Genomic DNA, 27883 nt, shown 5'->3' on the forward strand with positions numbered 1-27883 from the left:
AGCACTTGATGGTCACAGGCACCAGGCCTGGGGGTAGGAAGCTGCAGGCCTTGTGCTGGCCTCACCAGGTCACAGCCCAGAACAGAGTGGACAACCTGCTTGTGGGGACAAGCCCTGCAGGATCAAGAGCCAGGGCGCCCCTGAGTCCTGATGGGGGACATCACTGCCCAGCTGAGTGATCCTTTGCGCAGCCCACACTCAGATCCTAGGGCCCACACTCAGAGACAGGCCTCCTCCAGGAGAAGGGTGCAGGGGACCCTTATCCAAGAGAGGACAGCGAGGAAGGAACCCAGGTGAGGCTAAGGGAGGCCCCTCCCATGTCACTGTGGGCAGGGTAGCCTGTGAGACTTAATTTCAGGCTTGGCACTGTATTCTTTTAATAATACGATTGGTTTAGCAATGCTGAAATCAAGCTCAGAGAGTAGGTGATCAATTATTAAACTCCACTGATGTTTGTGGAAAGCATCACCGGTTAGGTGTGAGTAGCCACAGAGAACAGGAAGACTACAGCCAGGTGACAGCACATCCCGGGAGTTGTGAGGTCAGGTCCTGACAGTCAGATTTCTGCTTCCCAGGCCCTCCGTGTATTGGATGAAGCCCACCCGAGTCAGGTGGTTGCTTCTCTGAGTCTACCAACCTGATGCTGACCTCACCAGGAAACGCCCTCACAGACAGGCCCAGACTTTGTTGTAATGGTGTTCAGTCAGGGAGGGGAAGCACTGAATTACCATCACACACTGTCCCTGCCACCGGCCTTCCCAGGAGCAGCCAGAGGAAAGTACACGAGTGTTTCCTATCAGGGCCTGGAGGAGGAGGTCAGCGCTTGCCTGGCAGGGGGTGTGCCCCTTTCATATTAAACCTGCAACGAGTTCTTCCCAACTGGACAAGGTCTCAGGAAGGCAGCCCTGTCCTCAGGGTTGAAACAGTGCTGGTGGCCAGTTCGACCAAATTTTTTGTCTGTTCTGACTCCAGAGCCCATGGCCTCTTTCTGACCTCATCCAGGGACAGGAAACGCTCTTTTCACAGGATAAACTATTTTTGCATGCTCTTTAATTGCTAAACATTTTTTATTCCTAATGAAGTCAAATTGTTTCCAAAAAATATTGGAAATCACCTTTCTATTCTTCAACAGAACCAGGTCAAATGTCTTTAACTAGTGTGTCATTTTACTATCCCTGTGTTTATGTGACAGAAATATTTGAAAGGCAATCAAAAAATGATAACATTGGGCTGGGGACATAGCTCAGTTGGTAGAGTATTCGCCTTGCATGCACAAGGCCCTGGGTTCAATCCCCAGCATCACACACACACACACACACACACACAAAGGAAGTGATAAAATTATTGACTTGAAAGAAAAAAAAAGGTCAGTGAAAAGTTACTTTTATTAAACTTCATATGTGGCATTATATAAAATTAAAATATTAGAGCATTAAAAAAGAAAATTTGACTAATTCCTTTTAATTATGTGAATGTATGCTTTAAAAAGAGAAAAACATACATATATATTGGTATGTTTTATTAATAAAAAATATATGGCTTTCATTTTTTAGCCTAAACATTTGCAAATCTGTCACAATCTTTCTCAAAATCAACCTTCTTCACATATTCAGGTTCAATAGACAGTATAGATGGATTTGACAACCTATCATCACTCACAGGGACGAGAGACAGTTTTCCTTAACTTATTTTTTTGAAAATGTTGTTTTGCACAGAAGCCTCAGATGCACAAATGCTCAGCAAAAGTCCTCGACATAAGAATCAGTTTGGCAGAGACTTGGAAACTCCAGTTCATGACAAATTCCAGAAATCAAAGCCCTGCCAGGGCCTTGGGTCCTTCAGGTTCTGTTCTTACAATTTTCAGATGTCTAAAATGTCTACAGCAAATGAAGACTCCGAGTAGTCACCAAGAAGGACAGATCTAAAGTAATTCCACTTCTGTTTCTTCTAATTTCACAATTACCGTGATGTCAGCACTTCCATAAAATGATTGTCTCAGTAGTTGGAGGTTCAAGCCATGCTGAATGTGAGATCTGAGGATTCTGAATCCTTGAGAAACTGTTTCTGTGCAACTGAGTCTACACGTTTCAGAAGAACAATGTAATTGGAAATTTTTCAAATAATTTAAAGTAGTATAGAATGTTTCTTAAAGCGTGTGTGTGCGCGCGCACGTGTGTGTGCGTGTGTGTGTGTGTGTGCGTGTGTGTGCATGAAAAGGGCTGTCTAGAATTTCCACTGACAGAGACTTCTTCAGGAAAGATTATTTTATTACCGACATTGTTTATAATTGCCAGCACATGGTCATAAAAAATGTTAGGACCACCCTTCAGTCAGTTTTATGAGCATTTTGAAATCCTCCACCAACTATTCACCCCATTACTTCTTAGACCCAGTGCTGACTGCTCACCAGCCTGCCTCAGAATGCCTGTGCTGTCAAGTTGCTTGGGGCATCTTAAGCTCCTCCTGGGCTTGGGCATCTCCTCCTCAGACATTCGTCCTATAATGACATCCTCAGCTGTCACTGCTCCCACCCTGCCGGCCCTCTGCTTGTCAACCAGCACTTGATAATTCTATATTTCAGATGAGCAATATTTAGGTTGCTGGTAATTTACTTTTGTATTGATCAACCTGAAATTACAAAACATGAAGTGTGTTTTCAAGCATGGAATAATAGTCCATAAAATTCCACATGGTCTACCGATATTATCTCTTTACCACTAACATAACTAACAGTCACTGCAGATATTTTATGGCCTGATGCCAGATCACAGTATAAATCACCAACAAATACCCACAGAGAAGTTAAAGGAATCTATATATTTTCACAATTACATTTACCACATCAATTTTCAGGTCCATTATATCTCAACTTTTGCTCTGTTTCTTATATAGGCTGAGTCCATCAGTATTTTATCTCTCTTCCTTTTGGCCTGAGTTTCTACCCACTTAATTGTGGGTTTTCTCTTAAGCATCAATCAACTAACCATGATAGCTATAAGAAAATGTTAAAAATTAATGTTTCGGGACTGGGGCTATAGCTTAGTGGTAGAGTGCCTGCCTCACAAATGTGAGGCACTGAATTTGATCCTCAGCACCACTTAAAAATAAAGATATTATGTCCATTTTCAACTAAAAAAAATTTTAAAAAATAATGGGATATTGTGTAATATCCCAGCTTCATTTGAGAAATTATTTTTTTAAACCAAGAAAAGTTTGCAAATAAATTCTAAATTTAAATATAACAAAAAAGGTTCTAGAATGTAGCTTTGCAGGCTTCTGTAGATGGAAAAGGGTGAAGGTAATCTAATTGAGTTCCTAAATTTAGAGAGGAATTTATATACATAGGAGTTAAATGATTTTAGACTCACAAGGCCTACGTGTGAATCCTGAGTTCCACCATTTATAAATCTGTGGCTAGTCGAGCATCTTAACCTCTTGAGCTTTTATTTCCTCATCTCCAGATACTTGGAAAATAAAATACCTACCTCCTGCAGTTGCTGTGAAATAATGCATACAAAGTGTTTCCCAGAGTGCTTGGCAGGGAAATTTTGTATTGAGATGGAGCAGAACACAGTGAAAGGCCCACTGGAGAATTCTAGGGCCAGAATGTCTGGCCATGAATCATGGAGCCACAGATGAGTCTCCTGTTTATTTTCTCATTTGTAAGATGGGGGGAGGGGAAGTTGTACTTTACACATTTGTTTGTTTTTGAGGAATAATTTTAAGTGAATTAATATTTGAAAACATACTCAAAAATAAATACCAGCTGGGTATTGTGGCCTACACCTGTAATCTCAGCAGCTCAGGAGGCTGAGGCTAGAAGATGGCAAGTTCAAAGCCGGCCTCAGCAATTTAGCAAGGCTGAGTCTCACTAAGTTGCTTATTGAGACCCTGTCTCAAAATAAAATACAGGAGGTCTGGGGATGTGGCTCAGTGGTTCAGCACCCCTGGGTTCAACCCCTGGTACCAAAAAACAAACAATAACAAAAAGAAAGTGCTTTCCAAATGCTTATTTGTTTATATAATCTATATGGTTGCTGCTATGACCATGACTTTTGAATATGCTGTCTTTTAAAATATGTAATTCTATGAATTGCACCATTTTTTCCTATTTAAACCTTCAATAAAAAACAACATCACCATGTGTGTTTTCTTGGATACTGAGACCTCAATCCTGAGACTCCCTAGTGCACAGTACAAGCCTGCTGCAATGAAGTCCACCCACCTTTGAGGACATGATTTTGGGAAAGGGACAGGGCTCCCATAGCCGCTTCTCCTTTTAATAAATTACTCTGGCAATGGAAACATGGCTGTGCATTTTCTCTCTGTTTTTTGATAACCCTGTGGAAATTCAGAAACTGGCCACGAGAGCCCTGGATAATAGGAAGAATTCATTGTGTTCTTAAATGTCTATGGCCCTTTTTAAAATTTAACTATACTCAGGCACTAGACAGAATGGGGCACATTGTAGTAAAAACAATCACAGGATGGGTAGCAGGCTCTGGATCCTGATTCTGAGTGGGTGATTTGTCCCTGGGGGCACCTGGTAAGGTCTGGAGACATGTTAGCTTTGTGAGTTCTCCTGGCATCTAGCCGGTAGGAGCCAGTGACCTTCAGACACAATGGGTGCAGCCTTCATCCCCCGCAAAATTACCTGGTCTGAAACTGCAGGACTGTGGAGGTCCCAAATCCCTGCTGGTCAGTCAGCCTGGGTTTCTGACTGTACCAAAGTCAGGGAATCTCCAGTTCTACTTGGCTTGCAGCACACATACGTGTGTTTGTGAGTTGTGCCAATTCCCAATCCAGTCACTGCTGTTGAGAAGGCATTGCTAGGATGCTAAAAATAGCCAGTTGGCAGAAGTAACTTGACTTTAGTGCTGTTTTTTGTTTATTTATTCTGTAATCAGACTCTAATTGCCAGTATAATGTCCTTTCTGCTAGCTACTTCCATGTTATTATGCACATTCTGTATGCAAAAATTATGCACTTACTTTTAAATATTGTAAATATTTGCTCTAAATATATACTAGCATTTTTCTATATTATAGCTCTACCCAGGCAGTAGAATAATACTTATAAAATGTGGAATTCATACACAGAGTCGGTAAGATGAGAAATGTTGCTTTTTGGAGGAAGATGATTTTGCAAAGTCGGTGTTTTGCATTATAGATGTGTGAAAAGAAAACCTTGGTTTTTAGTTTAATTTTATGAAGTAATTAGCTCTGCGCTCCTTCCAATGTAAGGGTCAGCAGCAAGTCACATGATCACGCACCCCCTTCTCCCCCCCCCAAAAGGGCTGCTCCCTAAAGGCCAGTACTAACGCTTTTACTCTACTGCATGTCCCCTTCCCTTGAGTGGGAATGCAGGAAAAAAGTTCTGCTCTGTGCTTCAAGTCAGAATAAGTTCACGAGTTGGTAGATTCACCCATGTTCCATCACAGCACAGCTCCAAGGTCAAAGTAAGAAATGTCTAGAAAGCCACAGGATGTTTGTGCTTTGCTCTAAGAAAATACTTGTTAAGTCTTTTTTTTTTCTTTTTTTAAGAGTAGGGTTCCCCTTGATTGGAGCTTCAGAACAAAATCCCGTTGCCAGTGTCTCAGCAGTCATAGGCAGGGGAAGGAGATATGGGTAGTGGCTGACACATCTATTAAAATTCTTGAGGGAATTGCTGATTTCTACTCTCTTTTCCATGCATGGCCTTAGACATACAGATTCCAAGATTAAAGAGTAGGTACTTCAGAAAGAATGGGTGCATTATCTACTTCCATTTTCCCCTAGGGGTTGGATCCCTTTTATTTTGATTTATATGTTATTCCATTCTAGTTCTTTTGGGGGGAAAAAAGTTTTTATTTTGAAAAAGTATAACATACTAGACCCGATAACAGACACCTGCCAAATATTGATACCTTTATGAATGTATACAGTTTTGCATAACTATGTTCTTATTGAACATAGTTTTAGGAGAACAAAAATAACATTTTTTTTTCTCTTTGAATCAGACTCTTAATTACTATTTTAAAGCCTCTTTCTTTTTTTTTCCAGGTTGGATGTGCTGGTTTCTCCTTTGCCTCTGTTAGTCAGCTTGTCCTCCTCGTGAACAAAAGGCCATCTAAGACTAATTTACAGGAGAAAAAGTGTATTTGGGGCTCAGAGGTTCAGTCCACTGAGGGCCAACTCCATCAATTTAGGCCTGAGCAGGGGCAGTCCTTCTTGGCAGAAGGGCAGTGGTGAAGGAAGGCTGCTCAGCTCGTGGTGGCCAGGAAGCAGACAGAGAGGCCAGGGACAAACCATAGGATCCCCAGGGCACATTCCCGGCCCCACCTCCTGCAGCTGCCTTCCTTACCACCCAGTCAGCCCATTCCAGCTAAGAAGGACTGATTAGGCTACAGCTCTCTGAATCTCATCGTCTCACTCCTGAACACTCCTGCATTCATGGAGCTCTGGGGGACCCTCACATCCAAACCACAGTCTCTAAAATTATTTATTTCAAAAAGTTTATTCATTGTTGAAAATTTTATCTTTCTCTACATCCAGTTATCAGAAAGATAAAGAAAATGAAAGATAAATTTTTTTAGACTTTTAAAACACTATAACTATTTTAGACTATTTTTAAGAACAAAAGAGTAACTTAAATTAAACATGGTACAACTTAGAATGCAAATTCCTCTTCTCTCTCCCCCTTTGTCTGAGGCAGATCTGCATGCAGGTTGTAGGCTTTTTTTGTTTATGGTACACATTTTACTGAATCTCTGGCCTTGGTATTTATCATTACAAGCCATCTAGGATTTTAAGATCTGGGTTGAGGAATGATTTGAAAGTTGTACCATGATGTTCCCTGCTAAGGAGAAACCTGAGATCAAAAATATTGCTTAAACTGATCTGACCAAAAGGTGCACTATGCACTGGTGCTTAAAAAGCATGCTCTTCTCTCAATGAGTGATGGGAGTGCTGAAGCCATAGCCATCCTTGAAAAAAGTGCAACAGTATTTCTTTGATTCAGTTCCTCTAAACAACACACACACACACACACACACACACACACACACACACACACACACACACACATGAGGATCCTGGAAGTGCCTATCAAGGAACCTAGGTTGTGCCTCATGGAAGGTAGAAAAAACTGGTGCAGGCTAGACTATACCCATGTGACTCCAGTGAGAAGGGCAAAGGGGAACCTATGTGTCTGGAAGCTAATGTGACCAGCCGATGTGTCAGAGAAAATGACCTAAGAAGGCAGAGAAAATGTGCCCCCAAGGATGGTGTTTTTTCTGGCTACTCACCCCTCAAAAAGACAGGCGAAAGGTGAGTAGCCAGAGAGCAGGAGATGGTGAGAGCATGAAATTCTGTAGGCCCACACAGAGAAGAGTATGAAATAGGTCAGGATTTGTCTCAGAATAAAGGGATAGGTGAGGCCTAATGCCAGAGGACAGTTGAGGCAGAGGAAAGGTATAAAGATACAGAATGAGGCTTGGGTCATGTCAGGAAATATTTCTAAGAAATTTCAGAAGTTTGACCTTTCACATTCTAAAGAGATGCTTATGGTGACATTTGCATGGTAGCTAGTTCACTCCAAAGGGTGAAAATAGGGAGAATGTAATAGTATGATATGTAGGGGAAACAACTCAGAATTGAGGGGATATTCCCAGAAACAGAGGAGAGATCATTTTCTGTGACTACTGATAACATTGTGAGGAAAATCCTCCCACCTCTTTAGGAAATCCACCTTACATGTGAGAACACTGGTAGCATTTCAAGTGTTTTAACATTGTGTTCCCTGGTGTGTTGTAATGTAAAACTTACCCAATTTGACTGTCTTTTCTTTCACCTTGCCTAATCCTTTCCGTGGAAGCGCCTCTTTTATTGTGATGGGATCGGTGCGCTTAGAAAGAAGACAGTACATAAAGAGTGTATTTTTCATTGACTACAAAGTTAATAATTTAGAATAAATATTCCACTATGACTTTCTATCATGCTGTTTCTGTGATAGAGTCAGAAGCTTATGGGAACCTGTGAAGCCATGAGCCAAAAATTAATCTGCCCTCCTATAACTTGTTCCTGTCACATAAAATGGTCACAATGAAGAAGATCTGACCACCACAAATGGGACAGTTGCAGAGCACATTAGTGTTTCTTGTAGTTCTGCCCAGCATGAAATACTGAGGGGAGTCCTAAGACTTAAGAAGGGTAAGAGATGGGAACTTGAGAACCTGGGAAATTAATATCTCTGCTAAAGGTACTTACATAGCTGAACATAAATCCTAACAATGACATATCCTTGTATTTTAGTTTCTAACATATTATATTATAAATTAAAAACAGGAGAAAAAATTTCATAGTTTGAATCAATAATGGAAATGAACACAAAAATTCCAGTGTGCACATCATAATTGTGACAACAGCATCATAAACAATAAGGAAGAGATGAGGGTAGGAGGAGAAGGAACATGGTAATAGAACTCAGGCATATGTTGGTATTGATGTAAAACACATAGAAACCACTATAAAAATAAATTTCAAATATAGATAAAAGGATATAAAAGGTAACAAAAGTGGTATGATAGGGAATAAATAAACCAATCAAAATGGAAGCTGCTAGTGGAGCAGTGAGGAACCTAAAACAAAGAAAAAACACATGTAAAAAACAGCCCATTGGCAGAAGTCTTTCATTATCTGTGATGACATTAGATGGAACAGATGAGTCTTGGTTTCTAAATACCTAAGAAGCCTGCGTCCACACAAAGTTTCACACAATTTCTCTACAATATTGCATTAGGGAGATAAGCTTGGGTTTGATGGATTCTCTTCTAACAGAAACAATGCACCTGGTAACACAAACTTGACCTTCCATGACTTCCCATGCTCTGTCAATGCCATCAATCTGAGACACAGGACAGGACACCTTTTGGCACAACTGGCACAGAATGAGGCTGGACACCCTTGCAATAGGCTCTCCAGTGACAGAAGATTTGGGGTCCTCAGGAGGCGGGCTGTGAAACCTAAACAAGAAAGAAGCAGTGGAGGGGCATTCAGAGGAATCCAGGAGAGAAGCTGGGGTTGTACAGAGTTCAGGAGTGAGGCCAGTCCTGGGAGTGAACAGGAGTAATGGGCATCAGGAGAGTTTAAACTGTCTGAGGTTGCAGTAACCACATTCTGAGGGTCAGACAGTACATATAATAGTAACCCCATTACTATTAGCTATATATACATCCAAAGGAAATGAAATTAGCATATCAAAGAGATACCTACACTTTCATGTTTACTAAAACACTATTTACAATACTCAAATATGGAATCAACTGTGTCCATCAATGAATGAACTGATAAATAAAATGTCAAACACACAAATGAAATATTATTCAGCCATAAAAGAAAGGGATTATGTTATTTGTGGAAACACAAATATGTTGGACATCATGTTAAGTGAAATAAGCCATGCATAAAAAGACAAATATTGCATGATTTCACTCACTTGTGGAATCTTAAAAATGCTGAGCTTATAAAACTAGAGGGCAAAATACTGTTTATGAGAGGTTGGGAGACTAGGGGAGATGTTGAGGAGGAGATATTGGTTAATGTGTACAAAGTCACAGCCAAACAGGATAAATATAACTACATATTCTTAGTTATTCAATACACAATGTATCAATGTTCCAAACAACCATAAAGATGTACAATTATAATGTCAGTAAAAAGAGCATAAAGTAAAAATAAAACTACAACAAACCCGGTCTAAATATTCCTTAATATTTTTATGTAATATTTCTCTAACCCACAGAGCATTTTCTTCCTATTACTATTTTGATTTCTTTATCACAATTATGTACATCTTGTCTTCATCACTAGACTATCTCGTCTGAAGGGCGGGTATGTCTTTAATTCATTAGAGTACCCAACACGGTGCCTAGGACAAATAGGATCGGCACTGCGACTATTTTGAATCAATAAAATCCAAAGGAATATGAAAATGACCTACCATAGAATTTTAGGGTTGTACAATGTAATAGCCAACTCAGAGATGATGCAGTATCTGAAGGGAAGGGGGCTGTGGGGAGTCTAGTTAAGAAAATCATTTTATGGCAATTAACTGAAATCTTTTTTCATTTCTCCCTAAGAAAACAAAATACTCCTCACAAATTTTAGGACAAATAATTCTCTGAGCAGTCAGTATTTGAATAATTTTAAATACTGATGAATTTTTAGGCCATGAAAAGTTATGAGAAATTTATGATTTATAAATCTAAAAATAGGACTAATCTGATTATTATACATCCTATTCACGAAACACATAACACTAAAATTTTGGGTGAGTAATCAGTGTGGATACCATCATAGACCCATCAGAATAAGATTAACTTTTGTATCCAAGTGCACCCTGCTTGACTAGTACCCTCTGTGCCTTATTTTGAAACTTAAAAGATTTGTCATGTTACTATTTTTTCTCTCTGCTGGATATAATTCCTCCTACATCCTGTGTCATGATCAGTGAAGCAGATTTCCTACTTCCCAAAACCTGCGTGCTCCCTAACAGAATGACTGAAATTTATCAGCCTTCATGGCTTGTTTTTCCTTCATTTACTCGCTGCACTCACTCTCTCTGCCTTTCCCAATGTGTATTCACCCTTATCCTCTCTACTTCACAATTTCCAACTCCCCTATGATCTATGCCTGTCTTGTATAGAAACTAAGAGGGATACTCCCACTATAACCTGCTGCTGGACTTTGGTCTTAAGAGAGACAACTCATTATCTTTCTCACTTTTTCATTATTACCTGTTTACTAGGTTCATTTTTCCAAGTATTAGAATAAATCAGCACTCATTGAGCATTAAAAAACGCAGGCATTCAAGTAGCTAATGAGGGTACATGGTACTACCTAGAGTGAGCAGTTTGATCGTGAAGACCTTGAATTATTAGAAAACTGTATAATTACTAAACTCAATTCCTTTTAGACTCTCCCGCCAGCACCACGCTGTCACTACTCATCAGAACAAGCCTTCCTGGCCAGAAGAGGTTGGCAGTGCTGTCCTAAGGATCAGCAGAGCAGCTTAGGTAAATTAGTGGTGTCGAGGGCCCCAAGGAACCCCCTGTCCTGGCCGCCCTGACCTGCCTCTTCCTACAGACCTGTGGTGCCCTTGAGGTTTCCCCACAGCAGCAGCCTGCTCTCAGCAGTGTTGCATGCAGGCCTGGCCACCAGCAAGGCAAGTGGGGCCAAGACTATGGGTCCAGCTGCTCCTGGATTGACCAGCTCCCCAGTAGGCTGAGGGAAGGTACATATACCCCCTTTGGCCTCACCCACCGTCCGTCCTGCCTGTGGGCTGCCAGGAGCAGGAGGGGAACGGTCACACAGCCCACCATTACGCCATCCTCCTTACCGGGGTAAGCGGAGCAACAGCCTCCCTGATCTCCGAGAGGATCACATGGCAATGGATGTTTCTGGGTGCACGCTGGTAGAGCATCTTCCACCTGAGGCCAGGGCAAACAGCAACAGATTAACCATTGCCCACCCTGCAAACTGCTAAGCCCTTCCTCCCTGGCAGGTCTCCATCTCCCAAGGATCTCCAGCTTCACCCCCAGACGGCCAGGCAGTCAGTCCATGGTGTGCTGAGTGAGTCTCTGAAGGACCCGAGTGTCACTACAGCTGCGGCATGGGGCCTGCCCCTGCTGGACAGGGTGGGGCAGAGAAGCTGCACAGGGAGCAGAACGTGCTCCTGCCCATTAAAACATCCCCTCTAGTGTGGAGAACAGATGAGTGTACAGTGAATATTGGCTGTGAGGGCCAGGGTTCCAGGGTCCCCACTCTCCCATCATTTCTTCAATTTTACTTAAACAGCAGAGGGCTTCCTCTGGGCAGTTAGGGGAGACTCCTGGCCAGCACAGACCACAGAGTCCTCACTGTACTACCCAGCCTGGCCACAGCAGTCCCAGACTACAATGCTAACAGGGCCAAAGGCCAGACCATGGGTGGAAGTGGGCCAGGGCTGCTGCTTGCTGCTATCTCTGCCAGCAGGTGTGAGCCTGGCACCTGCTATAGCAGATGTGAGAACCAGGCGCACAGCAGTAGGCAGGACAGAATATGGGCAGACTCATGCCACACCTTCAATCCCACCTGGACAGTGGTAGCAGCCTTGGGGTCTACATGCTCACCCACAGGAGAACAGGGCTATGCCAGCAGCAGTAGACATGAAACCACTCTGGCCCACAGCATCTAACATCAGAGGGTTCCCAGAGAGGGCAGGAGGGGCTGACCTGCACGAATACCCAGCATCTCACCTGTTCACACAAGCCTCCACAGTGGGGTCCCCAGCGTCCACTGCCTGAAGAACCTCGCGAACATTTTCCTCCAGCCAGCTCATGGTGGCAGGCTATTTCCAGAGGAAGTGCGACCTCCCGAGGTACAGACTCACCAGCTGGGTAGGGCAGGGGGGTGGCTGTGGGAGCAAGGCCTGGGTCAGGGATGGGGGGTTGGCTGTGGGAGCAAGGCCAGGGTCAGGGACGGGGGGCTGGGTGGAGCACGGCCAAGGTCAGGGATGGGGAGCTGGGTGTGGGAAAAAGGCCATGGTCAGGGCAGGGGACTGGCTGTGGGAGCAAGACTGGGACATGGATGGGAGCTGGGTGGAGCAAGGCCAAGGTCAGAGATGGGGAGCTGGGTGGAGGAAGGTCAAGGTCAGGGATGGGGAGCTAGGAGTGGGAACTAGGCCATGGTCAGGGCAGGGGACTGGCTGTGGGAGCAAGACCTGGGTGAGGGATGGGAGCTGGGTGGAGCAAGGCCAAGGTCAGGGATGGGGAGCTGGGTGTGGGAGCAAGGCCTGGGTCAGGGATGGGGAGCTGGGTGGAGCAAGGCCTGAATCAGGGATGGGAGACTGGTTGTAGAGCAAGGCCAGGGTCAGGGATGGAGAGTTGGGTGGAGCAAGGCCTGGGTCAGGGATGGGGGACTGGCTGTGGGAACAAGGCCTGGGTCAGGGATGGGGAGCTGGGTGGAGCAAGGCCAAGTTCAGGGATGGGGAGCTGGCTGTGGGAATAAGGCGAGGGTCAGGGATGAGAAGCTGGCTGTGGGAGCAAGGCCAGGGTCAGGGATGGGGGACTGGCTGTGGGAGCAAGGCCAGGGTCAGGGATGAAGGACTGGCTGTGGGAACAAGGCCTGGGTCAGGGATCGGGGGCTGGGTGTGGAAATAAGGCCAGTGTCAGGGATGGGGAGCTGGGAGGAGAAAGGCCAAGGTCAGGGATGGGGAGCTGGGTGGAGCAAGGCCAGGGTCAGGGATGGGGAGCTGGCTGTGGAGTAAGGCCAGGGTCAGGGCAGGGGCATGGCTGTGGGAGCAAGGCCTGGGTCAGAGATGGGTGGCTGGCTGAGGGAGCAAGGCCAGGATCAGGGATGGGAACCTGGGTAAAGCAAGGCCAAGGTCAGGGATGGGGAGCTGGCTGTGGGAGCAAAGCCAGGGTCAGGGATGGGGGGCTGGGTGGAGCAAGGCCAAAGTCAGGGATGGGGAGCTAGGAGTGGGAACTAGGCCATGGTCAGGGTAGAGGACTGGCTGGGGGAGCAAGACCAGGGTCAGGGATGGGAGTTGGGTGGAGCAAAGCGAAGGTCAGGGATGGGGAGGTGGGTGTGGGAGCAAGGCCTGGGTCAGGGATGGGGAGCTGGGTGGAGCAAGGCCTGCATCAGGGATGGGAGACTGGTTGTAGAGCAAGGCCAGGGTCAGGGATGGAGAGTTGGGTGGAGCAAGGCCTGGGTCAGGGATGGGGGACTGGCTGTGGGAACAAGGCCTTGGTCAGGGATGGGGAGCTGGATGGAGCAAGGCCAAGGTCAGGGATGGGGAGATGGCTGTGGGAATAAAGCCAGGGTCAGGGATGAGAAGCTGGCTGTGGGAGCAAGGCCAGGGTCAGGGATGGGGGACTGGCTGTGGGAGCAAGGCCAGGGTCAGGGATGAAGGACTGGCTGTGGGAACAAGGCCTGGGTCAGGGATAGGGAGCTGGGTGGAGCAAGGACAAGGTCAGGGATGGGGAGCTGGGAGGAGAAAGGCCAAGGTCAGGGATGGGGAGCTGGGTGGAGCAAGGCCAGGGTCAGGGATGGGGAGCTGGCTGTGGAATAAGGCCAGGGTCAGGGATGAAGGCCTGGCTGTGGGAGCAAGCCTGGGTCAGGGATGGGGAGCTGGGTAGAGCAAGGCCTGGGTCAGGGATGGGGGGCTGGCTGTGGAGCAAGGCCTGGGTCAGGGATGGAGGGCTGGCTGTGGGAGCAAGGCTTGGGTCAGGGATTGGGGGCTGGCTGTGGGATCAAGGCCTGGGTCAGGGATGGGGAGCTGGGTGAAGCAAGGCCAAGGTCAGAGATGGGGGGCTGACTTTGGGAGCAAGCCTTTGTCAGGGATGGGGGGCTGGCACTGGGAGCAAGACCTGGGTCAGGGATGGGGAGCTGGGTTGAGCAAGGCCAGCGTCAGGGATGGGGAGCTGGGTGGAACAAGGCCAGGGTCAGGGATGGGGGACTGGCTGTGGGAGCAAGACCAAGGTAAGGGATAAGGAGCTGGCTGTGGGAGCAAGGCCTGGGTCAGGGTTGGAGAACTGGGTGGAGCTAGTCCTGCTTCAGGGATGGGCGACAGGCTGTGGGAGCAAGGCCAGGCTCAGGGATGGAGAGCTGGGTGGAGAAAGGCCTGGATCAGGGATGGCTGTGGGATCAGGGCCTGGGTCAGGGATGGGGAGTTGGCTGAGCAAGGCCAAGGTCAGAGATGGGGGGCTGGCATTGGGAGCAAGCCTGTGTCAGGGATGGGGAGCTGGGTGGAGCAAGGCCTGTGTCAGGGATGGGGAGCTGGGTGGAGCAAGGCCAGGTCAGGTATGGGAGCTGCTTGGAGCAAAGCCTGGGTCAGGGATTGGGGACTGGCTGTGGGAACAAGGCCTGGGTCAGGAATGAGGAGCTGGGTGGAGCAAGGCCAAGGTCAGGGATGGGGAGCTGTGTGGATCAAGACCTGGGTCAGGGTTGGGAGCTGGGTGGAGCAAGGCCAGGGTCAGGGATTGAGTGTAGACTGTGGGAGCAAGCCTGGGTCACATATGGGGAGCTGGGTGGAGCAACGCCTGGGTCAGGGATGAGGAGCTGGGTGAAGCAAGGCCTGGGTCAGGGATTGGGGACTGGCTGTGGGAACAAGGCCATTTTCAGGGATGTGGGACTGGCTTTGGGAGCAAGGCCTGGGTCAGGGATGGGGGACTGGCTGTGGGAACAAAGCCTGGGTCAGGGATGAGGAGCTGGGTGGAGCAAGGCCAGCGTCAGGGAAGGGGAGCTGTGTGGATCAAGACCTGGGTCAGGGTTGGGAGCTGCGTGGAGCAAGGCCAGGGTCAGGGATTGCGGGCTGGGTAGAGGAAGGCCAAGGTCAGGGATGGGGAGCTGGGTGTGGGAACTAGGCCATGGTCAGGTCAGGGGACTGGCTGTGGGAGTAAGACCTGGGACAGGGATGGGAGTTCAGTGGAGCAAGGCCATGGTCAGGGATGGGGAGCTGGATGTGGGAGCAAGACCTGGGTCAGAAATGCCGAGCTGCATAGAGCAAAGCCTAGGTTAGGGGTAGGGTACTGGCTGTGGGAGCAAGGCAAGGGTCAGGGATGGAGAGCCGGGTAGAGCAAGGCTTGGGTCAGGGATGAGGAGCTGGGTGGATCAAGACCTGGGTGAGGGATGAGGAGCTGGGTGGAGCAATGCCATGGTCAGGGATGGGGAGCTGGCTGTGGGAACAAGCCTGGGTCATGGATGGGGAGCAGGGTGGAGCACTGCTTGGGTCAGGGATTGGGGGCTGCCTGTGGGATCAAGGCCTGGGTCAGGGATGGAGAGCTGGGTGGAGCAAGGCCAAGTTTAGAGATGGGTGGCTGGCTTTGGGACCAATCCTGTGTCAGATATGGGGAGCTGGATGGAGCAAGGCCTGGGTAAGGGATGGGGGGCTTGCTCTGGGAGCAAGACCTGGGTCACGGATCGGGAGCTGGGTGGAGCAAGGCCAGGGTCAGGGATGGGGAGCTGGGTGGAACAAGGCCAGGGTCAGGGATGGGGTATTGGCTGTGGGAGCAAGGCCAGGTTCAGGGATGGGGGACTGGCTTTGGGAGCAAGGCCAGGGTCTGGGTTGGGGAGCTGGGTGGAGCAAGGCCAAGGTCAGGGATGGGGAGCTGGCTGTGAAAGCAAGGCCTGGGTCATGGTTGGGGCACTGGGTGGAGGCAGGCCTGCCTCAGGGATGGGGGACTGGCTGTGGTAGCAAGGCCAGGGTCAGGGATGGAGAGCTGGGTGGAGAAAGGCCTGGGTCAGAGATGGGGGGCTGGCTGTGGGATCAAGGCCTGGGTCAGGGATGGGGGACTGGCTGTGGGAATAAGGCCTGGGTCAGGGATGGGGAGCTGGGTGGAGCAAGGCATGGGTCAGGGATGGGGGACTGGCTGTGGGATCAAGGCCTGGGTCAAGGATCGGGTGCTGGATGGAGCAAGGCTAGGGTCAGGGATGGAAGCTGGGTGGAGCAAAGCCTGGGTCAGTGATTGGGGACTGGCTGTGGGAAGAAGGCCTGGGTCAGGGATGAGGAGCTGGGTGGAGCAAGGCCAAGGTCAGGGATGGGGAGCTGTGTGGATCAAGACCTGGATCAGGGTTGGGAGCTGGGTGGAGCAAGGCCAGGGTCAGGGATTTAGAGCTGGCTGTGGGAGCAAGCCTGGGTCAGAGATGCGGAGCTGGGTGGAGCAAGGCCTGGGTCAGGATTGGGTAGCTGGTTGTGGAGCAAGGCCAGGGTCAGGAATGGGGGGCTGGGTGGAGTAAGGCCAAGGTCAGGGATGGGGAGCTGGGTGTTGGAACAAGGCCATGGTCAGGGCAGGGGACTGGCTGTGGGAGCAAGACCTGGGACAGGGATGGGAGTTGGGTGGAGCAAGGCCAAGGTCAGTGATGGGGAGCTGGATATGGGAGCAAGACCTGAGTCAGGGATGGGGAGCTGGGTAGAGCAAAGGCTGGGTCAGGGTTAGGGGACTGGCTATGGGAGCAAGGCCAGTGTCATGGATGGGGAGCCGGGTGGAGCAAGGCCTGGATCAGGGATGGGGGACTGGCTGTGGTAACATGGCCTGGGTCAGGGTTGAGAAGATAGGAGGAGCAAGGCCAAGGTCAGGGATGGGGAGGTGGGTGAATCAAGACCTGGGTCAGGGATGAGGAGCTAGGTAGAGCAAGGCCAGGGTCAGGGTGGGGAGCTGGCTGTGGGAGCAAGCCTGGGTCAGAGATGGGGAGCTGGGTGGAGCAAGGCCTGGGTCAGGGAATAGGTGCTGGCTGTGGAGCAAGGTGTGGATCAGGGATGGGGGGCTGGCTGTGGAGCAAGGCCTGGGTCAGGGATGGGGTCTGGCTGTGGGAGCAAGGCTTGGGTCAGGGATTGGAGGCTGGTTGTAGGATCAAGGCCTGGGTCAGGGATGAGGAGCTGGGTGGAGCAAAGCCAAGGTCAGAGATGTGGGCCTGGCTTTGGGAGCAATCCTGTGTCAGGGATGGGGAGCTGGGTGCAGCAAGGCCTGGGTAAGGGTTGGGGGGCTGGCTGTGGGAGCAAAACCTGGGTAAGGGATGGTGAGCTGGGTGGAGCAAGTTCAAGGTCAGGGATGTGGAGGTTGCTGTGGGAGCAAGGCCTGGGTCAGGGATCGGGGGCTGGGTGTGGAAATAAGGCCAGTGTCAGGGATGGGGAGCTGGGTGGATCAAGGCCTGGGTCAGAGATGGGGAGCTGGGTGGAGCAAGGCCAGGGTCAGGGATCGGGAGCTGGCTGTGGAGCAAGGCCTTGGTTAGGTATGGGCGACTGGCTGTGGTGCAAGGACTGGGTCTGGGATGGGCAGCTGCCTGTGGGAGCAAGCCTGGGTCAGGGATGGGGAGCTGGGTAGAGCAAGGCCTGGGTCAGAGATGGGGGGCTGGCTATGAGAGCAAGACCTGGGTCAGGAATGGGGAGCTGGGTGGAACAAGGCCTGGGTCAGCCTACTGCTCAACAGGAGATGACCAGCTGTTCTGTGGCTCGTTCCTTCCTTGCGCTCTCCAACCTGACCTCATCCTCTGGATCTGGCCTAACAACTACTTCTCTGAGGGATGCCAGGCCAGGTAATGGTGGGGGGTGTTCTTGGACCCATGCTGTCTTCTATGCTAACGTGAGATTCATAGTGGACTTCAGGCCATTAATCTTGACTTCAGGAGGACTAGAGCCTGAGGTCAGCCACATGAGTGGTCAGCCATGCAGGTCTGACAGAGTTCCAGTGACAAATGCTGACGTCAAGTCTCATTAAGCCTCCTGGTTGGCATAGGTCTGTTTGTGTTCTCAGGTGTCACTGGGAGGAGAAGGTGCTCTTCCTCACTGCACTGGGAGCGGGAGGCTGGGAGCTCATAAGTGGTGACACTGGACCCTCCCGAAGTGCTCTTCTTTTTTCTCAGGGGCTGCAGTCTTGTCTTTATGCTGAAGTAAACCCTAACCCTGAGCATAATAGCTCTGAACTCCAAGACCTTCTGGTGAATCACTGAACCTGAAGGCAACCTTGGGGACCAGTGAACTGGACGTCAGAAGTGAGAGTGGTCTCGGGACCCCAAGCCTATGGAGGTGCAGAAAGTGAGGATGGTCTCGGGACCCCAAGCCTGTGGCAGTGTCAAGTGAGACGGGCCTGGGAGACACCTGACCTCCCTTGACCTTGGCAGCTCCCATCCGTGAGCCACGTAAGGCCTGTACTCTGTGACCCTGAAGGCGCAGTGTGATCAGCACCCTTCCTGGCCCATTAAGTTTACAGGCCTCTCCTGCACCCAGGTGCCTGCCTGTGGCCCCCTCTGTGGTCCTGGTGCTCTCTCGGCTGCCCTCAGGCATGTCTGTCTCGGCCCTGTGCTGACTCCTCACCCTGCTCATTCCCTAGGGTGGCCATGGCACCACCTGACTTACCTGTTCACTGTCCATCCCCAGGATGTTTGCCCTTGAACAGGCCTGGACTGTCTCTTGTTCCCCATGCCCAGCCCACTGACCAGACCCCATGCTGTCCTCAGCCCCCGTGCAGCCCACCCCTGGTAGGGGTTCCTGTGAAGGGTCAGTCTGTAGGCCCTAGCAGGTACCCTTGTACCAGCTGACAGTAGGCTTGGGTGTGCCGGTCATGCGGCAAGCCAGCTTTACAGTTTCCCCCAGCTCAGCCGTGCAGTCAGCCAGTTCCTCTTCAAATTCCAGAGGACCTGAGGACACATGTGGGGGTCTGAGGACTTTGAGGGTGGGATGTCAGGCCTATGTCCCCTGGGTGCACCCTGGCAAATTGCCCCCAACAACAGCAGTGGCCTCACATCCAAGGGCCTGGTTACTGACTAAGCTGGGTGTGGCTGCACGAGGCAGGGACAGACCAGGGTACAAGACCATCACACCCAAACATGACCTGGTCAGATACTCCAAGTCTGGAGCTATGCCATGTCCCCACTACATCCCTTTTGTCCCAGGGTCAGCTCAACACCTGCTATGGGGCTCCCTGGGAGGCCAAAGCCATTGGTCCCTCAGCTAGATCTGACCAAGGGGAGAACCAAGCCACCAGTGCAGAAAGCAACCCATGCCCACGTGCCCGGCCTGGGTGCAGCCCGCTGGGCATCTAAGTGATGTTCAGGTCCCCACACCAGCACAGCACCAGGGACACTCACGCCACACAGGCAGGGCCAGGCGCTGCTGGATGCTGCTGATCTCCTTCACCCAGGAGTGCTTGATGATGACTGTGCACGCCTGCAGCAGGTACTTGCGCACAGAGTACTCCCGCTCATGCCACACCTCGAAGGCAAGGTCGTCCCCTTCCACCTGGTCGTTCAGGTCGATGCTGCTTAGCTGTTGAGGGGTGCAACATTAGTGGGAGGACAGAGCTAAGCATCCCTAGACAGACAGGGTCCAGTAGGGCTATGCCCAGGTCATCCCAGAACAATGGCAAGTTCTGCTCCAGTGGCCACCCTGGAGCCCAGGAACAGGGAAACCTCCACTGGCCTGCATGACACCCCCAGCCCCTGGCACCACAGACCTTCATCATATTCCAGAACACATAGCTGAAGGTGTCGGTGCGCCAGTTTCGTCGGGGCTTGCAGATCATCAGGTGGTTCCGAAACAGGAAGACATGGCGATTGTGGCCCTTCCAAGGCATTCGGGCTCCTGGTGCTCCCTCCCACACAATGAAGTGGCCCTGGGGTGTGAGTAGATGTGGTTGGACTGTGGTTGCCTGGCTCCATCCCTGGGCGCAGACCCCAGGGTCATCTATGAGCCCAGCACCCACAAAAGCCACACCCCACCACATGGCAGCAGACGCAAGTCCCCCCACCTGGCGGATGGGCTCCCCCAGGGCCTCCAGGGTGCCAGGGTAGTTCTCCATGAGGGACACGTGCAGCTTGTTCTCAGCACGCTGGGGCAGCGCTGACACGACTGCGTAGGCCTGCTCCAGAAGGGCGCAGTTCTGCTGGTTCCGCGCCTTGTTGTGGATCAGCTCCTGAGGCAGACCAAGGGTCAGGACCCAGACCGCTTCAGCCCCAAGGCCTGGCCTGGACATTCAGGGCTGGGGCAGGACAGGGCTTCCCACCTTGAGCAGAGCCTGGTACTTCTGCACCCGCTCCACCGGCTGCTCCAGGTAGTGCTGCAGTGGGGGTGGCAGTGGCTGCGAGGGGTCCCCAGCAGACAGCATCTCCTCAGTGCATTTCTGTAGGCACCACAGGGCGGGTTTCAGGCAAGAAAGCACAGCTCCAGTTAGGGCATCCTGACAGTAGAGGACATCCCAGGGGCACTCTCACACCTGGCCCTGAACCTGGACAATGGCTGTGTTACCATCTAGCCGGACGCATGCACAGAACTTGGGCAGTGAAGTGGCCAGCCCAGGAGCACAAAGCTACAGGGCTCAAGGGTCCCTGGGGACTGTGGGGAAAGAGATCAGGGAATATGAACTAAGGCCATGAGCACAGGACAAGGGCTAAGCCTCAGGGGACTTTCAGGTCAGTGAGTTTTCTGGTGGGAGTCAAGGCCAGCACTAGGCCTGGGAGTAGCCAGGGAGGGGTACCGTGGCCAACGCCATGGAGCCAGGCATGGGCACCTTGTAGAACTCCTGGACGGGCGTGCTGACAACCACGGACTCTGCCTGCACACGGCCCACCAGGAACTCCAGGTACTTCTCAAAGGCTTCCTGGTTCTTGATGAAGCACATGGCCACATCATCATCTGTGTCACAGCGATGCAGGTCCTGCAAGAAGCTGCCACAGAGAGGGACAGGGTCAGGGACAGGGTCAGGCACAGCTCACAGCCCAGTCCTGGGCCCTGTCCTTGAGAGGCTATGGTTCTTGCCCAGGAGTGGGTTCTGGGTCTGTGAGACTGAGTATACTAAGCTGGGTGTGCAGACATGTGGGCACGTACAGAAGTGCATGGGTATGTACACTTGCCCACGAGTGTGCAGATGTGTAGTACGTGAGCATGTATATGTGGGTACATGCATGTACATGTGCACGTGTGTGGGTGCATGTGTGTATGCATGTGGCTGTGCATGTATACACAAGTGTGCAGATATGACCATGCATGTGTGGCATGTGTGTATAATATGTGTGCATGTGTTTGCCTGAATGTGTCTGTGGATGTGCGCATGGCACACACATGCACTCAAATGCTTGTGTGAGTGTGCAAGAGTACATGTGCATGGAGATCAGCATGCATGTGAGTGCACATATCTATGTGTATCCAGCATGTATGTACATTTTTGTACAGGAATCACATATGTATGTGTGCACACATGTACACTATGTGCACACACATATCAAGCACATGTCCATGCACATTTGAGGCTGGGTGCGTGAGCATATGTGGTGTGCACATGGGACTTCCCGTGTGCCCGTGTACATTCATGTGCATGCACATGGGCCTGTGTGAGTGCTCATGGGTAGCAGGTATTCTTCAGCCTTCAACCCATATGGCGAGCGTCTGTCACTGGGGCATCACACAAGTGGGATGTGCCCATGGGTAAATCGAGTTCCTACCCCAGCTGCTGAGTGTCACCCTCCACGAGGCCTGACCCACAGCTGTGCGTGCACCTCACATGTATGTGTGTGGCCTTGCCTACCTGCTGTGGAAGCGACTGATGTCCTGTACATTGCGAAAAATGACTGCCTTCTGGCTGGCCACGGCTGCTGGCGCTGTTTGTAGTGGCTTTGGAGGAACTGAAGCTCACCCACGAAGGTCTGCTCTGAGCTCAGCAGTTCCTGGATGACAGAACTGGTGGAAGAGTGGCATCAGGGAGTGCCCAGCAGCTGCCCTGCTCCCACTGTCCCTAGTCTCCACATGGGGACTAGGGATACATGGAGAGCTTGCTCCCTTGCACTGCAGTTAAATGGGGTTCCTGTGATCAGGAGCCTGTCACCCAGTTTCAGAAAGTGGGTAGGTGGTGGAGCAAGGGCACCACCTCTTCCCCAGGAAGCCCTCCCGAATGAGGCTCTGGGAGGGCACAGCTGCAGAAACCAGGGGCAGGACCGTGACCTAAGGAGGCTCACACAGCTTCAGCAAGCACAGGTCCCCCATGAAGAAGCACGGCAGAACGCCAGCTGGCCCCTGAGGCCCAGCAGCCAGCTGTGGCTCCACTCTCAACCCTCCCCAACACATACCTCAGCCTGGTCTTGTACTCATCCTCGGACACGGCCTCGGGGAATTCGGGGGCCTCACTGGGCCCCCACTCAGGAGACAGCTATTGAGAAACAGGAGTTTGTTCCAGGGCACCAGTTTGTTCCACCTCCTCTGTGGCCACCGGGCTCCTGTCCCTTACTTCCAGGTTTCTCTGGCGAAGGGCCAGGATCCCAGGGCCTTGGCACCCTCCCCCAGCTCCGGACTACCATACCTTGAGCCTCTTGTCCAGGTAGGCTGGTGACACACAGCCTTGCCTGGAGGGGCTGGACTTGGTGGGCTTGGTGCGCACAAGCCAGTGCAGTGGGTGGGCTGAGTCCAAGACCTCCACATACTGGCCTTCCCGCAGTGTGATGGCATCCTGCTCGGCCCCCAGGGGTAGGTAGTTGGCCATGGCCACATAGATATCAAAGATCTGATAAAGAGAAATGGGCCTAAGTCTTGGGGCCAGAGGGGTGAGGCCTGCCAAGGCCCCCCATTGCCCCCCACCTCTGAGGAGGGATAGGTTCTCCCAACCCCCTAAAACCCCCAAGAGCACAGAGGGGAGGGTGCTGAGTCCAGGGGTTGAAGAGGTACCCAGTCCAGGGCCACAGGGCAGGAGCCCCCAGGGTCACTCTGCACAGATGGCAGTGAGAGGGCTGGCTCCTGCCAACGTGGATGGGCGCCTAGACTGTGGTTGCTCACAGCGCCTTGCTGCCCACTGCCCCCTGCAACCCAAGAGGTGGTGGGCTCTGGAGGCAAAGGTGCACTCTTCACAGATGGCAGTGAGAGTGACATCAGAGGTAGTGCTCTGCAGGAACCCACGTGCAGAGACCATGCCCTCTGCTCTAACCTCTGGTGTCCCTTGGTGTCTCTGGGGGTGATGTCCCTTCCTTGGTAGCACCAGGCCCTTGCAGCCCCCCATTGTCTCTTCAGCAAGTCAGGCCCCAAGCCCTGTTCCTAAGGGTCCTAGCCCACCCACCTCTCCTTGGGAGTCCCCATCCTCTGACTCTGAGGATGACTCCTGGACGCTGGAGGAGGGCCGCGACCGGCCATGCCGGGGGGAGGTGGACAGAGTCTTGGACTCCTCATCACTGTCACCTCCAGGCACCTGCAGCTTGGCTGGGCGAACACAAGAGTTGTGATGTCCCTGGAAGGCTGTCCCCCTACTGCCTACCACCCAGCCAGTCTCCAGGGCTCCCAGGCACAGAGTCCTAGCTAGGCCCCATGTGAGGACACAGGGTCCCAGCCTCCCCTGTGGTTGGGGGGGTCCCATCCTGGCCCCCTCACCCTGTGTGATCTTGGCCGACACCATCTCAGTGATCTGGGAGGTGAGTTTCTGTAGGAATTCCTCTGTAGCCACCTCAGTGAGGGACAGGTGGCTATGGGCCTCCTCAGCCACCAGGGCCTCCCCTGGGGGAACAAACACAACACTGTGGGGTCATGCTTCCCCCAAAAGTTCACTGCAATTCTCCTAGGGGCTGATGGTGAGCAGGAGACCAGGCCCTGGCAGGGAGACCATGAGGTGGTGCCAGCAGGAAGAGACCAGTGAGGTCAGCAGGATGCAGAGCCTGTGACCAGGGATGAGAATGAAGGGAGCGGGTCTGGACAGAAGAGGCAGCAAGTGGCCAGAGAATGGCAAGCACAGCTAAGGGGCAGCAGGTGGCAGGCAGGGCTGCAGGCAGATGGTGAGGGAGCTGAGGACAGGGCTGGGCAGGGTCCAGCCTGGCATCAGGCTTGAGGCAGGGTTGGGGCTGTGGGGGCCGAGGTGACTTTGTGGCTCTTCTTAACATAGCCCACTGGGCATGGGCCCCCTGACCACAGAGGTCAGAAATAGCTCTGACTCCAACCAGAGCTGGGAGCTGGCCATGAGAGGACAGGAACCTAGAGCCCAGGCTGCTCAGGTCCAAAGGGCGGCCTCCCCTGCACCCAACCCGGGCATACCTTTCCTCTGCCCAGCAAGGCCGGTGAGACCAGCAGACTCTGACATCTGTGCTGAGATGGCTTGGGTGGTCCTGAGGGGAGGAGGGGTGTCCTGCCAGCCCAGCTTGGACCCCACCACTCTGCTCCCCATAGAGGGGGGCCTAGGGGCCAGGACACCACAATCAGTGGCTCCACACCAGAAGGGGCCCATAAAAACTTCATTTGATAGTGTGGAGAAGCTGCACAGGGAAGGGGGTGGCCACCCACAGGGCTACACCACCCTAGCCCACTGGGTAAGTCAGTCAGGGCACCCACTCACCCCTGTAGGAAGGTAGAAATGAGAGCCTCCTTCATCTTCTCCTGCTCCTCCTCCTTGGGCACTGTCCAGAGATCCAGGGGAGCTGTCAGGACCAGTCCTGTACTCCGATACCTTGAGTCCTGGGCTGGGACCCCTACCCAGGACATCTAGACCACCCTGGGGGCCCTGCCTGCACTGTCCCTAAGAAGCCCTGGCAAGGGTCTGTGCCTAAGCGCCCACCTCCCTGTCCACTCTCAGCACTTGGTCACCCATGGGGTTGGGGGACAGGCCTGCCCTCCAAGCACCATCGCTCAGAGGGGCTGAACATGGCTCTGGGCAGGGCCTGCAGGCCATCTGTGCACCATGCAGGCAGGGCTGAGGTTCCAGGCCAAACTGGCCTGCACCACTGGGCCCAGACTTCTCTTGGGCTCTGCAGGCGAAGGATCAGAGGTGGGTGAAGGCCATACATCCCAAGCTGGTCCCTCACCACACCCAGGCTCCCTACTCACTGCCTGAGACATGCAGGCTGGCAGAGCAGAGGGCCTGGCCAGCGGCCTTGGTGGCAATGCACGTGTAGGTGCCCTGGTGTTGCCGGCCCACATCTAGCAGGACCAGGCTGTGCTGCTGAGCAGAGCTGGCCATAGTGTAGCCTGGGGTGTTTGGGCCAATCCACAGCACGCCTCTCTCGGCCTCCTCCTTGAGCCAGTGTATGGTGGGGGCCTGGCATCCTGTGGGCAGGAGAGGGCTCAGTGGGTACACAGCCCCACTGGCTATGGGCCTCCAGAAGAGGGTGCTTGGCAAGAGTGATATGAGGGGTGGAGCAGGAGGCCATGCAGGGTGGCATGGGTGGACTGTGGGAGGGTGGCATGGGGACTCTGGGGGGGGTGATCTTTCTCCGGGGAGTGAGGATGCCCACCTTCCACCTTCACCGAGAATGTGATGCTGGAGCCCCTCTTCACTTTCTTGGGGGTGAACCTCTCCAGGATGCGGGGTGGCACCAATTGCTCACACACATCTGGGAGAGCAAGGACAGCCATGGAGACACCCGGCACCCCTCCTTCAGCTCCCACGTCCTGATGTCCTTGTTCTGGGAACCCCAGGTAGTTCTCTGCGACCTGTGCCTGTGGCCCCAGAGAGCCCTCTTCCTGCACCTCCACCGCTACCAGGCCCAGGGCTGGTCCACTCTGGCCTCACGCCCACAATCCACCCAGCCTCTGTCTGCCCACAGGGCCATCTCACCTGATGCTGACTTCTCTTCTGGTTCATCAGGACCTGAAAAGTGCAGAGGGAGTCAGATGTGCAGCATGCACAGATTCCCTTGCTTCCCTACATGTGGGAAGGTCCTGTCCTACTGCCCAGTGGGGGGACCTGGGCATGGCCCCACCCATGGTCAAAGGTCCATTACCCTGCCTGAAACTTTGGCCGGGAGGCCAAAGAACTCACACTCCAGTGTACATCCGTGTGACATCCCCACCCTCCCTGTGCCCACTGGGAATCTGGGGCCCCGCCTAGAACCACATGGGCACTGGGAGATGGCAGCTGGGGCTGCACCCTGAGAGGCAGGAGGAGGACCCAGCAACAGTCTCTCCGCAGGACCAGTATGGGTCAAACTAGGAGTCAGCTCTCAGTGCTCAGAACGTTTGGGAAAATAAAGACACAGGAGTTTTCTTGTCAGAGCTGCCACTGGGGCTTTGTGCAGGTCTGCTGGGCCCAGTGTTCGTCCGCTTCCCCCAAGAGCCTGCTCATCACTCAGGGCGTCCAAGCCCCACTGGGCACCCGCTCCTGTGGGGCAATTCTGCCATCTGTGCCACTGTGCATAGGGCAATGGGCTGGGCCCCGGCCTGATGGGGCCTGGCATGCAGTACATGTGGCACTGCTCACTCCTTCAGGGCACACACCTCGGACCAGCAGATGGGCAGATGAGTAGGCAGCACCAACAGCATTGCTGATATAGGCTGCATACTGGCCCACGTCCTCCCGGGTGACAGAGACGATCTCCAGGGTGTGCAGTGTCTTCTTGTCAGCCATGCGAATGTGGGAAGATGTAGACAGGGGCTGGCCATCTTTGAACCAGTACAATCTGGGGACTGGGTAGCCTACCCCATGGAGGAGAGTGGTCAGCACATGACCATTCTCAATGGGCACTATGCTCTTTCGATGGGAGACAGACAAAGGCCCAGAAAAGAGGTTGCTCAGAGGCCAGCGAGCCTCTGGTGTGGGGGTGGGGTGGCAGCCTCTTGTTGCCCAGCAGCAGGCACACATGACCTCCTGACCTCCACTGGTCAGGCCCTTCCCATGTGTAACCAATGGGAGACAGCTCCTGGCCTCCCTCCAGCTATGGTGCCCACTCCCCAGCACCTCACCTTTCACTTTGAGCTGAAATTTGGCCAGGCGTGTACCAGGGGCCACCTGGAGGTCCCTCAGCTCCTCCACCACCTGGGGCAGCTGCCTCTCATCTGATTCGGTTCCCTCTTGCTCCCGGCTGGCAAAAAAGACAAATAAGGGAGTAGCCATAAAGTGGAGCAGGCTGAGGGTCCAGGCAGGAGGGCCCACGGGGTGAAGGTCAGAGGCGGATAGGTTTGAGGTTCCCTGTATGCTGAGTGGAGGAGCAGAGGGACAGAAACGGCCAGGGTCTGACTGAAAGCTGCAGGCTTGGGAAAGTCGATCTAAGCCACCCAGCCCAGATCACCACTTCCCGGGAGGCCCTGGGCCGCTGTCTGTGTGGCCCCACCTAGACAGGTATCCCTGGGCACTGAAGTAGGATGAGGTCTCCATGGCGTCTGCGGCAGTGTCGTAGTCTGTGCTGGTCACTGGGGAGGAAAAGTGAGTGGAGGAGGCTCAGGACTTTGGGATTTCAAGGGGACGCGCCCTCCTGGGCCTGCCCACCCCTGCTGTTCCCAGCCTCGTTCTTCCACACCAATAACTAACTGCAAGCCTCTTAGGCCCAGCACAAAATGTCATATGACCTGAGTCTCCAGAAACAGCAGACAGGGACAGTGGCAGAACCTTCTGGTTCCATCCCACCAGGGCATGAGAGGTTGGAGACACAAGCCTCAAAACCAAGAGAAAGAGACTTGAATTTCTGGCCAAGAAGGG

The 27883-nt window shown here is 52.3% G+C and overlaps 1 protein-coding gene and 1 long non-coding RNA gene across 3 annotated transcripts; both read right to left on the bottom strand.

Annotated features, from left to right (window-relative positions):
- Window positions 1–1529: 1529 nt before the first annotated feature.
- LOC144374692 (uncharacterized) lies at window positions 1530–19138 on the bottom strand. 2 transcript variants are annotated; one of them, XR_013434025.1, is made up of 4 exons: window positions 12275–19138; window positions 11377–11467; window positions 7806–9001; window positions 1530–2628 (listed from the first exon to the last, which is right to left on the bottom strand). It is a non-coding gene; the product is annotated as an uncharacterized LOC144374692 (long non-coding RNA). The 2 variants fall into 2 exon arrangements; XR_013434024.1 differs by lacking the exon at window positions 1530–2628 and having other exon boundaries at window positions 4240–9001; window positions 12275–19115.
- A 425-nt stretch (window positions 19139–19563) lies between these two features.
- Window positions 19564–27562, bottom strand: LOC144374687 (obscurin-like). The gene is given in 19 exon segments (XM_078037446.1): window positions 19564–19779; window positions 19967–20125; window positions 20261–20425; window positions 20516–20632; window positions 21020–21176; window positions 22034–22106; window positions 22109–22185; window positions 22572–22651; window positions 22802–23002; window positions 23549–23688; window positions 23857–23979; window positions 24511–24581; window positions 24809–24869; window positions 25297–25515; window positions 25704–25802; window positions 26027–26059; window positions 26686–26883; window positions 27151–27269; window positions 27519–27562. Coding segments are annotated over 19 exon segments (2352 nt in total).
- Window positions 27563–27883: the final 321 nt, after the last annotated feature.

This window comes from Ictidomys tridecemlineatus, unplaced genomic scaffold (assembly GCF_052094955.1).
Source record: "Ictidomys tridecemlineatus isolate mIctTri1 unplaced genomic scaffold, mIctTri1.hap1 Scaffold_82, whole genome shotgun sequence".
In the NCBI taxonomy this organism is placed as follows: domain Eukaryota; kingdom Metazoa; phylum Chordata; class Mammalia; order Rodentia; family Sciuridae; genus Ictidomys; species Ictidomys tridecemlineatus.